A 13,205-nucleotide genomic window follows, 5' to 3' on the forward strand; every position below is an offset into this window, starting at 1 on the left:
ATTGAAAGGGTTTTGGAGAGGACCAGGCTAAATCAGTTGGTGTATGCTACAACTGGGAAGGCCAAAGGGGCAGGGCTGCAAAAGTACTTTGAAAATAATTATCATAGCCTTGTGTCTTAGGTGTTGTATGCAGTTATAGGATCTGTTTGCCAAGCTGGGTTTTTGCATTGTTTTGGCCCCATCCCTTCTTTCCGCGCCTCACTTCCTCTCTTTTGGAATGGGAATGCTTTCTCTGTGCTACTGTATATTGGAGATAATATATATAACTTTTTTTTGATTTTTAAAGGGGTTCCAAGCGAAGAGTTTGCCTTGAGTCTCAGAGGAGACTTTGGACTTGGACTGGGGAATGCTGAAACTGTGTAAGACTATGGGACTCTTAGAGATTAGGACTTAATGTGTTTTGCATTATGAGATGGACACGAGCTTTTAAGGGGAAGGATAGAATGTTATGGTTTGGATATGAGCCCCTGTTAGTGCAGGAATATTGGAAGGTAAAATGACTAAACTGTGAGACCTGTAACCTAATCAGTTTATCCTACTATGAACAGACTGACTAGAAGATAACTGTAGGCAGGTGGGCATGGTAGGAGGAGGTGGGTCATTGGAAGCATGCCCTGGAAGGGTTGTTCTTTCTGAGGTCTCTTCCACTCTCTCTGTTTCCTCATCATTTCATAAACTAAGCAGCATTCCTCTCCTAAGCCCTCCTTCCATGACATACTCCCTTATCTTAGTCACAGAGCAATAGCATTGACTGATACCTCTGAGATCCTGCATTCTATTTTAAATAAACTTTCTGTCCTCTTAAGTTGTTCTTGTTGAATATTTTTGGTGGAAAGGGTATCAGGGTTGAATTCTGTGGCACTTGACCACTGAGCTACATCCCCAGCCCTATTTTATTTTTTTAGTATTTTATTTAGAGACAGGTTCTTACTGAGTTGCTTAGCACCTCGCTTTTGCTGAGGCTGGCTTTGAACTCACGATCCTCCTGCCTCAGCCTCCTAAGCTGCTGGGATTACAGGCCTGTGCCACAGTGCCTGGCTTGCAGGATATTTTGGACACAGTAACATAAAAGCTAACTAAAACAAACAGTAACAAAAATGGGACTAGTCAATAGAAAACAAATTAAAAATGGCATTAATGTTTCATGGATTATGTCTCCACTGATTCAGCCAATTGTGTATTGAAAATATTTACAGAAAAAAGTGTATGGCCTGAACTCGTACAGACCTTTTCCCTTGTCATTACTCCACAAAAATAACATATAACAATTATATGCACAGCATTTACACTATAAGTTACATAGAGATGATTTATAGTATACCAAAGGATATGTGTAGGTTTTATGCAAATAACTAAGCCATTTTACAAGGGATTGGAGCATCTTTATGTAGACTTTGGTACCCACAGGGGTAGGGTATCATGGAATCAATAATCCCCATGGATACTTAGTGATTGACTGTTAAACATATATCCTATAAACAATGCAAATAAAGATTGTCAGAGCAAATGAAAATAAAAGGCCACAAGATGATAATATACTCTTTCAAAACTTTTAGCCAACATAGTATGAGAAGTCCTAGCTAGAGCCATCAGATAACAGAAAGACACAATGTGAACGCAAACTGTCCCTGATTGCTGATGACATGATCTTATATATAGAAAACTGCAAAGATTCCCACAAAAAACTATTAAAACTAATAAACAAACTTAGCAAAGTTGTAACACATAATCAGAAATATTGCCACAGACCATTAGCAAATCTCTGAAGAAATCAAGAAAGCAAATCCATTTACAATGGCTATAGAATAAATAATATATAGGAATAAATTCAACAAAAGATTAAAAAAAAAACTCCATAATAAAACCTAAAAAACACTGATGGAAGAAATTGAAGAGGACAAAGACACCCCATACCAAGGGTAAAACATCCCACATTCACAGACTGAAAGAATCATATTGTCAAAATGGCCAGAATACCAAAAATGATCTACAGATTCAATGCAATCTCTATCAAAATGCCAATGATATTCTTAAAAAAAAAAAAAAAATCTTAAAATTTGTATGGAAACACAAAATCCCAAGTAATCAAAGCAATCTTGAAGAAAATGATAAAAAAACAACAAAGTTTTTACACTACTTGAATTCAAAGGCATTATATACTTGAATTCAACCCAAAATATAAAACAGTAATAATAAAAACAGCATGTTATTGTCATAAAAATAGAGATAGACCAAAGGAGCAGAACAAAGAACCCTAAAATAAAACCATGTGTCTATGGTTGAGTTTTAACAAAGGTACTAAGAATAAGCACTGGAAAAGGAACAATCTTGACAATATATGGTGCTAAAAAAACTGGGTATCCATATGCGGAAGAATGAAACTAGAACCTATTTCCCTACCAGTTATAAATATCAACTCCAAATGGATTAAAGACTTAAATTTTACATGTGAATTTATCACAATACTAGATGAAACTATTGGGGAAATGCTTTAGAATATTAATAGGGCAATACCTTAAATGGAAACAAAGTAAAAGCGAACAGTTTCTCCACAGCAAAAGAAAACAGAAAATATCTGCAAATTATATATCTGACAAGGAGTTAACAAGATATAGAGAACTTAAGAAATTCAATATAAAAAAATAAAGTAAACCAATTAAAAATGTGTAACAGATCCAGTCATTTCTCAAAAGACATACAAATGGCTAAGAGGTCTAAGAAAGAAATGTACTTCATCACTGTTATGGTTTGGATCTTAAAAGTTCCACAAAGCTTGTGTGTTGAAAGCTTGGTTCCCAGCTGATGGTGTTATTGTGACATGTGGAAACCCTGGGAGGTGGAGTTGAAAGAAGCAGGTTAATAGTGACATGCCATTGATGAGTATACGGACCTTGGCTTACTTTCTGTTTCCTGGCTGCTATGAAGTGAGCAGCTCTGCTCTACCATGCCCTCTCTACCAGGATAGTATGTTCTGTGTCACCACAGGCCAAAAAACAAAGGCTCCAAGAAATAGTAAACTAAACCACTGAAACCATTAGATGAAATAAATCTTTCCTCCCTTAAATTTTCTCAGGTATTTTGTCCTAGCAATAATAGCTAAACTGGAAAACTGGTACTGACAAGTGGGGTCATTTTTGTGACTAAACCTAACCATATGGTTCAGAAGCCATTGAAACTGGTTTTTTGGAGGAATCTGGAAAACTTTGGAGGAGCAGGCTAGACAAAGCTCAGGATGCTATAAAAGGACTTAATGGTTGGATTCTGGGATAAACTCAGAAGTCCAGAATGATGATAGGAATGAGAACAGCAAAGGGCACACTCTTGAGGTTTCAGATGGAAATGAGGACAACATTGGGAACTGGATTACAAGGCTTTGATATTACTTTCTGGCAAAGAACTTACCTACATTTTATTTGTGCCCTAAGACTTTCTATGAAGCGGAGTTTAAAGGTGATGGAATAATTAACTTGCCAGAGGAAATTTCAAGGCAACACAGCATACTGGCTGTGGCACGGGCAATGCTGCCTGCTTTAAACAAGATTTACAGTGAGAATCAGGAGCAAAAACCAGAGCATAAAGATTTGAAAAACTTGCAATTTTGCCAGAATAAGAGCACGCTTATGGGTGTGGGCAATAATGGAGCCAGTTGATTATGGACTGGAACCTCTGATGTCATGAGCCAAAATAAATCTTTCCTCCTTAAAGTTGTTTTTCTCAGTTTTATTTATTTATTTATTTTAACAGCATTTGACAGCTCACTAACCACAGGAAGGCACAAATCAAAATCACAATGAAAAAAAAAAAAGAATAAATCACAGAGCCTAGCACATAGTAAAAAAAAATAATGAGATTATTACCTTATCTCAATAAGATGGCTACTATCAAAAAGACTAAGAGTAGGTAAGAACGTGAACTAAAGGAACTCTTGCACACTGTAAGAACATTTATGAGTAGAGAGAGTCACTAGGGAAGATGGTATGAGAGTTTCTCAAACAATTCATTTGAGAAACTCAGCCATTCCACTACTGGGTATATATCTCAAAGAAATGAAATAAGTACATCAAAGAGACACTTACACACGCATATTTACTACAGCACTATTCATAATGGCCCCAAAATGGAAACAATCGAAGTGTCCATCACATGGATAAATACCATAGAATAATATTCAGCCATAAAATGGAATAAAATTCTGTCATTTGCAGCAACATTGACAGAACTGAAGATTATTAGGATAAGTGAAATAAACTAGGCACAGAAAAAATAAGTACTGTATAATCTCACTCGTGTAGAGTCTGAAAAAGCTCAGAGCAGAAATGGTAGTCATGAGTAGTAGGAAAGGAGATGGGAAATGGTTGATCAAAGGGTACTAAATTACTGTTAGATAGGAGCAAGAAGTTCTGATGTGTTATTGTACAGTAGGATGACTGTGGAAAACAACCATGTACAATATATTTTTAAAAACTAGTAGAAAAGATTTTGAATATTTTCATTATCAATAAACTATATTAAACCTGATTTAAATAGTACACTATATGTACCAAAATGACACACTGTATAATTTTTAAATGTACAATATTTGTTTTTATTTATTTGCTAAAAAATAAACTACAAGTATGAAAAAAAGAAAGAAAAAGAAAAAAGCTTAATAATATGCTATTTATAAAGAGTCTAATGTAAAGATACAAATAGCTTAAAAGTAAAAGGGTGAATACACCTAGAGGGCATAACAATTCTATTTATGCCCTGATCACAACTGATAGAAATGAAGTAAGAAACCCATGAAAACACTATAACAGTCAACATCCCTCTCATATAAAAAGTAGACATAAACTGAATAAGCATGCAGAACATAAGAACAATACTATCATTCAATTTGACCATACATTGATAGAAAAATCCAATAAACAACAGAACCCATTTTTTTTTTCAAATGTATTTAGAACATTGGTCAAGACAGACCATATTCTGAAAAAAAAATTTTTTTTAAATAAAATCCAAGCCATACAAAGTATGTCTACTGAATTACAATCTCATGCTAACTATAGTTACTAAGGACAGAATTATATTCTTGAAAACTGCTAAGAGAGTAGTGTTACGATTTGGATGTAAGTTGTCCCCCAAAAGCTCATGTGTGAGACAATGCAAGGTTTGGAAGAGAAATGACTGGGTTATAGGCTTAATCTAATCAGTGAATTGATCCCTGATGGGATTGAATGAGTGGATGCTGGAGACAGGCTATGAAATATGTTTTATATGTGGATATCTGGAAGCAAAGAGTTTTCTGATCACCATGTGAGCTGCTTTACTCTACCACACTCTTCTGCCTCACTTTGAGCCCCAAGGAATGGAGCTGGCTTTCTATGGACTAAGACTTCTGAAACCATGAGCCCCCAAATAGGCTTTTCCTCCCCTAAAATTGTTCTGATCAGATCTTTAGTCACAGCAGTGAGTAAGCTGAATAAAAAACGAATATATTTTTAAAAGTGTTTTTATTGGGGCTGGGGATATGGCTCAAGCGGTAGTGAGCTCGTCTGGCCTGCACGCCCGGGGCACTGGGTTCGATCCTCAGCACCACATAAAAAAATAAATAAAAAATAAAGAAGTTGTGTCCACCGAAAAATACAAAATAAATATTAAAAAATTCTCTCTCTCTTTAAAAAAAAAGTGTTTTTGCTACAAAAAAGGGCAAAATACATGAGAAAATGTTAATTTAGCTTCATTTAGTCATTGTGAAATGTACATAATAATAAAACATCATGTGGTACATATCAAAATACATGTGATATTTGTCAATTTAAAAAATTTGAAAAATTAGAAATCATCAATACTACAGTATCTGGATAAAATCCTCAGTAGTATTTGGGAATCAAGCAACACACTTTTAAATGACTCGGGGGTCAAAGAAATCTAATGAAAGATTATAGTTCTCTGATCTGAATGAATATGAAAACAACATATAAATGGGATGCAGATAAAGCAGAGTTTAGAGGGAAATGTTTGGTATGTAATGGATATTTGTCTTATAATGACATTTAAGTTAATAATGGACTGCATATAATATGGTGGTTCCATAAGTTTACAGTGCCTAATAATGATGTAGCCATCTTACTCTGTGTAAGCACACTTCATTAATGTTCACATAATAGCCTAATATTTATTACTCAGAACGTATCTGAGTCCTTAAGCAACGCACAACAGTATTAGTAAAAAAGGTCTCAAGCATCAATCATATTAAATTCTACCTTAAAAAAACTAAGAAAGGTAAATTAAACTCAAAATAAGCAGAAGAAAAAACTTAAAACAGAACAAAAAAAAATCAATGAGATGTAAAACAGAAAACTAACAGAGGAAAAAAAAAATCAACAAAACTTAAAGCTAGTTCTTGGAGAACAGAGTTGAATGATAGTACTTTAAATGATACTACTATCAAATACCATTCAACATGAAATATATACTCTGAATATCCCTGTATCTATTAAAAGAACTGAATCTGCAGTTGAAACTTTCCCACAAAGACAACTCCAATGACAAATATTTTTAAAAACTTAAAAGAAAACTTCTCAACTCATCCTATGAGATAATATTACCCTGATACCAAACAAGAGAAAAAAATCATTGAAGAAACGCTCTATATCAATATTCTTCACATACATAGACACAAAAATTTCTGAAATTGAGATATACACACACACGCAAGCATGTAAAAATACAATATGAGAACTATGGTATAAATGTTTCTGTTACCCTAAAACTTACCTGTTAAAACTGAATTCTCTATATGATGGTTTTCAGATGGGGGAGGGTTTTTGGGAATTAGTTTTAGGAACTGATTTGGGCAGAGCCCTCAATAGGATTAGTGCCATTATAAAAAGAGATTTGACAGAGTACATTTGTTCCTTCTGCCATGTGAGGACCACAACAAGAAAGCATCATCCAGAGCAGAGGGAAAGCCCTCTGAACACCAAATCTGCTGGCATCTTATTCTTAGACTTCCTCAGCCCACAGTATTGTGAGCAATATTATATCTACTGTTTACATAGTATAAGGTATTTTATTATAGCAGCCTGAACAAACTTAAGACAATGACTAAATTTGGTTTATCCCCTAAATAGAATGCAAGGATTATATAATGTTCTAAAACTAATCATTGTAGCTTACAATATTAGGAAACCAAAAATAGAAAGGGGGAGGAAAAGCCATATGAATATCTCAGTGAATTCAGAAAGTACAAGTCCTGAGTCACTTAACGATATAGGTATATTGTGAGAAATATGTCATTAAGCAATCTTGTTATTGTGTGAACACAATGTAAATAGTTTCTGAAAGAGTGTACTTATACTAACCTAGATGGTATAGCTTATTATTATCTAAGTTAAATGATATAGCATCTATTTCTAGACTAGGGAGTTTCAAGCATTGAAGATTTGCTCTGGCAAGCAATTTTCTTTCAAAAATCAGAGTATCCAAAAGTTCTTTAAATGTCTTTCACATCAGCATGTGCAGACTCACCATTCACTTTTATATTATGTGATAAATAATGATTCTTGAATCATTAAAAATCATCTAGAGCTAGCAGTAAATTTAAAATCAAAGATGGGTTTGGTTTTTAATTTCTGTAATTATCATGGTGTTGATAGGAATGTTTCTGTATCTGGCTTCAATCTACATACATCATGAGAAGTTTCTCCAAATCTCACAAGGGCCCATCTTGAATTTCTGTTATTCTCTATTCTTTCAATGAAGCAGATTCTCTAACAGCTTCTGTCACTGTGCTCTTATCCTTCAAGATCTTAGCTATGGTGGAATGTGACATGCCTGAAAGGGGAGCAATAATCACTGATTTTCCACCCTTGTAGTCCTCAATAAATTTTCATTTCATTTCCAAATCAACTGATCAACACTGCCTCTTTTTGACATTAGCAGTGCATTTTGTATGCTTAAGGGATGTATTCGTTTTTCTCTGCTATGAACAAAATACCCCAAAAGAACAACTTAGAGGAGGAAAAGTTATTCTGACTTATGCTTCCAGAGATGTTAGTCCCTGGCAGACAACTCCATTGCTTTGGACCCAAGATGAGGTAATATAACATCACGGTGGAAAGATATGGCAGAGGAGCATCGCTCAATTCATGACTGGTCAGGAAGCAAAGAAAGGAAAGGGGGAAAGGAGCTATAGTGAAAATGAACCCATCTAGGGCATGCCCCCAGTGACCTATTTCCTCCAGCCATTTCACCTGCTACAGTTACCACCCACTGCATTCAAACCAGGATGGACTGATTAGTAGGTTACAACTCTCACAATCCAATCATTTCAGCTCCAAACGTTCCTGTATTTACACAGGAGCTTTTGAGGACATCTCATATCCAAACCATAACATGTACCATGATGAATAAAACAACACGAGATTAAACCAACCACATGAGAAATGGTAAATTAGATGTATGAGGTGGTTGGTGTAACACAGAATACTGTATGCAGTAAACTTTTTTTTTTTTTAATAAGTAGAATGAATGCACTCTAAAATATTAACACCAAAAAAGTATAATAAACACATATACCAGAACATAGATGCTCATTATCATTATTGATATTATGTGCTGCTTTTAATTGTATGTGTTATGCTTTTATACAACTGGCAGTGCTAGAAGTTTGTTTATAATAGCATCACCACAAATAGGAGTAATGTGTTGGTTGCACTAAGATATTACAATACTTTATATTTCTCATATGAAAATTATATTATAGATTATCTCCTGATTATAAAATGTTTCAGAATACACCTTAAGTTTTGTAGGTTGTTTTTTTTTTTTGTGGTGCTGGGGATCGAACCCAGGGACTTGTGCAGGCAAGGCAAGCACTCTACCAAGTGAGCTATATCCCCAGACCAGGCACCTTAAGTTTGGATTCCTAATTTGTAATTATATTCTTAGTGTCCTTTTGGTCATGTTCTTTTTGGACATATATACCATATAACAGATGGTAATGTGTCTCTAAGATAAATCACTGTCCAAAGTCCTAAGTCTAATACTAGTTCTCACTAAGCAATAAATATGTATTAACAAAACAAACAAAACCCAACCAACTTCCAAACTTTTAGTTCAGTCACTAATAATAAAAATCTCCAGAACTGTCACTAAAAATAAAAGGTTAATTTTTGGGGGGTGGAGAGAGGGGGGTGTTGGGGATTAAATCCAGGCCCTTGTGCATGCGAAGTGAACACTCTACCAACTGAACTATATCCCCAACCCAAAGGTTAATTTTCTAAATCTGAGAAAATAAAGGTTGTTTCTTGATGAAAATCTCACATATGGTCTTTATAATACAATTCACTTTTTGCATTCCTAATAAGATAACTTATAAGCAGTAACTCAGCATTGAGTAGTATAGTAGTTCCCACACAAACCTCTAGCTTTATCATTTTAAATTGATTCCTGCATTTACTATAACATTTTTTTTAAGGGAGATTGAAATTTTAAAAAGCACATTAGGAAACAACTGGAAGATGTTTTCAACAAGACATGCATCCAAAGTGCAAGCAATTACACCCAAAGATAATGTTTGTCAGGTAAAAGAAAATGGCTTACCTTAATAAGAGCTGAAATGCTATGCTCTACAATTTTCAGTCAAGCAAACTACAACCTACTTATTTACATAGCTTTATGAACAAAAATGTAGTCATGTCTACTGTATATTGTGTTTCTTACATCAGCTTTACAAGGTTGGAAGGACATAAAAAAGAAAAAATAACTTTAGCCAATATGATGTTAGGGAGCTGCTAATTGCTATTCCAAGAAGAAAAATGACTAAAAAGACACTAAAAATATAATTACAGACCAAGAGTCTAAATTTAAGGTATCTTCATTTTTGTGATCAGGAGACCATTTACAGAACACCTGTCCATTCTTTTTATCTGAGAGTATTGTACAAAACAGAATTTGGAATCAACATCTCAAATGGTATACATTAACTCCCAAAAAAGTGCTCACAACTGACTCTGCATCCCAAATAAAAATAAACACATATAAAGAGTAATTCAAGATACACAATGAGCCCATCTTTCCAAATTCTACGTACATAAAGTGTATTTTTATGACTACATAAAGGAAATCTAATAACTTTTATACAGAGACCATATAGGTATATTTTGTATTGGATAGCAAAATCCCTCTTAGTTCTGTCACTCAAATCTAAAGAAACTGATATTTAAATTTTATTAGAGCTTTCAGATTACATATAGTACAAAGTCAAACACACACAGAAACCCTAATTTTAACCTTCTAGGAACTCTTAGGATATACATATAAAATTCTGACTAAGCCTAATGGCATTTTCAAATATACTATTTTGTTACTTGAGGACAATGGGGAAATTAAGTTTCCAAGAGGCTCTTACCTGTATAATGCATCATCAATCTCCACAGATTCTGTTGACATGATGGGCAAATTTTTACTTGCACTGAGGGGAAAAAATAACAAAAACACTAAACCTTTAAGTATGATATGGTTATTAAATACTCACAATTTAGAATGCAATATTCAGTTATACGGCATCAGATTCATGATTTACTGAAGAGTTTTAGATACCAAATATATCATTACCTATCATTGATTTTTAAAATGTATTAAAATTAAAATTTATTAATTGCTTGCTTTATCTTTTGTATACTAAATTGTACAGCCCATGATTGTTTTATTCAGAGGTATTTTGTTATTGCTCATTTATTCTCATGGATCTATATTTTTAACAATTTTGTCCCGCGAACCTTTTCTATAATCACACTCTTCCTAAATAAACTCATTTATTCCCAAAGAATTAACCATATGCTATAACATATGCATATAACATAATAACCTATTTCTTTATGTATGATTTTTTCTGTCCTACAGATTTTATACACCTGCCAAAACAACTATATTCTGATATTTAACTGGTATCCCAAACATTAGGAACCCAAACAGAATTCAATTCCCCCTGCTGCTCATGATACGCATAAAGGAAGCACTTAAGAAACATCTGTTGAATGAATTTTAAAAATTAAAAAAAAAAACTAAAAAACTTATTAGAGTGACAAAATATATATACTTCAGTGATATATTATTTACAGTAGTGTGTCCCAATTTTTCCACAGCACAGTACACAAAGCAAAATCATATCTGTAGGAAACATGGGAAGCAGAAATGGCTTGTAGACAATTACCCAGCCCGGGGTATAGAAGCCTGAGCTATAGTGAAAGCTGAGATTAGTACCATCTTGGCAAAAGTGCAATCCAAACCTGGATCTGGGAAGCAAAACTATTATCAATTATGGGGTTCTGAAAATAATGTGATAGCAGGAAATTTGAGTCTTATTTTTAAAGCCTGACATTGATAAATAAGCCAAGGGGTTTGTAAACACATGTGATTAAAATGTTATCAATTACTTACCAACACTGATTAGCATCATCAAATGATATCAGCTTCTAGTTAATTAAATGGATAACTATTACAAAACTCCTGACTGCACTCATGAAAGCAAACCAGAAGATAGCTGCATTCTAAGAGATCACCTAATAAAAACAATGTACACACACAATATACTGTTTTGGCATTCTAATAGAATATACAAATAAAAATTTTCATTATACAGTTTCCTATTATAGCTACTACATTTGCATGTTCCTTTTCCTTGCATGGGGCACAATTAGTTTAGTGAGTAAACTTGCTTAGTAAAAAATAAGAACTATATTCTAACCAGCCTGATTCTTATGTTTACAACTGGCATTTACTTTTTAGAAAGTTCTGCCTTACTGAAAGTTTTAAGAATATCTTTTAATTTGTAAGACAATAAAAAATATTTCACCTTAAGGGGCAGCTTTGTTTTTATTACCTATTATCTCCCAAGTTAATTTGACCTGAAAAGGGCAGACAATACCATGGTATTTAAAATATCCTTCAGTCTGAAAGTAATGGAAACTCTACAGGTATATAAACAGTGTCATACTACCTAAAATTAATACATCCATCATTTCTATATTTGATAAGTTGTATTATGACAAAGGACAGGATACATGCTTCATGAAAGAGGAACTACTAACTAAAATCTTGGTAAGGGCCTAGGCAGGGTCATCTCCCGCCTTAATTCTGCAGGGGCGGAAACGATGCAAAGGAGAACAAGATTAACCAACTGGGATATATGAATAGGTATCTAGTATATTTTGTCCCTGGCTTTCCCCAACCCCTTTTCACCATAGTCAACAGAGGCTTCAGGGTGCCCTGACTGCTACTGATTCATCCTTACTTGTTCGCTCTGGCAATAGTTTTCAAAGGATGATCCCAGTGGAGGATAATGCACCGTGGCGCTCTTAGCTTTCATTTAACATAAAATGAAAAGAAAGGTGATTGGCACCTGGCAGAGAAGCTCACAGCGAGAGACTTAGGCCAGACTAGCTCTGGTCAGAGCCCCTCACGTCAGTTAACCAGGAGGATGCAGGATGCTGGACCCTCACCGGAACTGAAAAAGCCCGGAAAGAGGCGGGACGAGGACTTTCGCCTTAGGAAAAGTCTTGGGCTGCAGAGGCCCAAGCGCGCGCTGCCACACCCACCCCGCACGCTCCCCTGGCCTCCCAGGAAAGGCTCGGCTCGGCCGGGCCCGTGGCCTCTCGCGCGCTCCCTGCCCGCCCGAAGGGAAGTAGAGTGCTAGAGTCCGGGTACTGCAGCCCCGCAGCCACATCATCTTCTCACCTGCTGGTTCCCCAGGAAGAGCAGGAAGCCTCTTCCCCGCGAGGCGCGGTCACCAGATCGGATCCCTCCATAATCCGCCAAAACGCCACAGCCGCCGGCTATGGGAGGGAGGCTAGGGGGCGGGGCTGCGGGGGGTCAAGGGGCGTGCAATGATGTCATCAGAGGGGGCGGGACCGGAGAAGCTGGAAGTCGGGCGGCGTTTTCCCGTCAACCCCAGGGACGTCTTGGCTTCCGGTTTGGGTGTGGCCACAGGGCGGTCTTTGCTGCAGGTGAGTGAAGTGGCCGGCATTATTGAGCCCGGACCTGTCTCATGCAAACGTAACTAAAACACTGAAGTTACCTGTCACTCTGACTGTAGAAGCCACATTTACAGGACTCTAGTGACCCGCGAAATTTGGAGACTGCTTTGCAATTCCTTGGTTTTATAGCAAGTAGAGGAAACTCCTTTGTTTTATTAAAAAAAAAAAAGCTGGTGATAGCTC

General features: G+C 35.7%; 1 protein-coding gene across 3 annotated transcripts in view; it reads right to left on the reverse strand.

Annotated features, from left to right (window-relative positions):
• Nucleotides 1-12,832, reverse strand: part of Uba6 (ubiquitin like modifier activating enzyme 6) — a 91,873-nt gene extending 79,041 nt beyond the window's left edge. For all 3 annotated transcript variants that reach the window (XM_071614322.1, XM_071614321.1, XM_027947316.2), the window contains exons 1-2: nt 12,724-12,832; nt 10,397-10,459 (exon numbers count right to left, since the gene is read on the reverse strand). In XM_071614322.1, the coding sequence (XP_071470423.1) occupies nt 10,397-10,459; nt 12,724-12,794 (134 nt within the window). In that variant the 5' untranslated portion in view covers nt 12,795-12,832. The remainder of the gene's footprint in view (nt 1-10,396; nt 10,460-12,723) is intronic.
• Nucleotides 12,833-13,205: the final 373 nt, after the last annotated feature.

Source organism: Marmota flaviventris, chromosome 7 (assembly GCF_047511675.1).
Source record: "Marmota flaviventris isolate mMarFla1 chromosome 7, mMarFla1.hap1, whole genome shotgun sequence".
NCBI classification, from domain to species: Eukaryota; Metazoa; Chordata; class Mammalia; order Rodentia; family Sciuridae; genus Marmota; species Marmota flaviventris.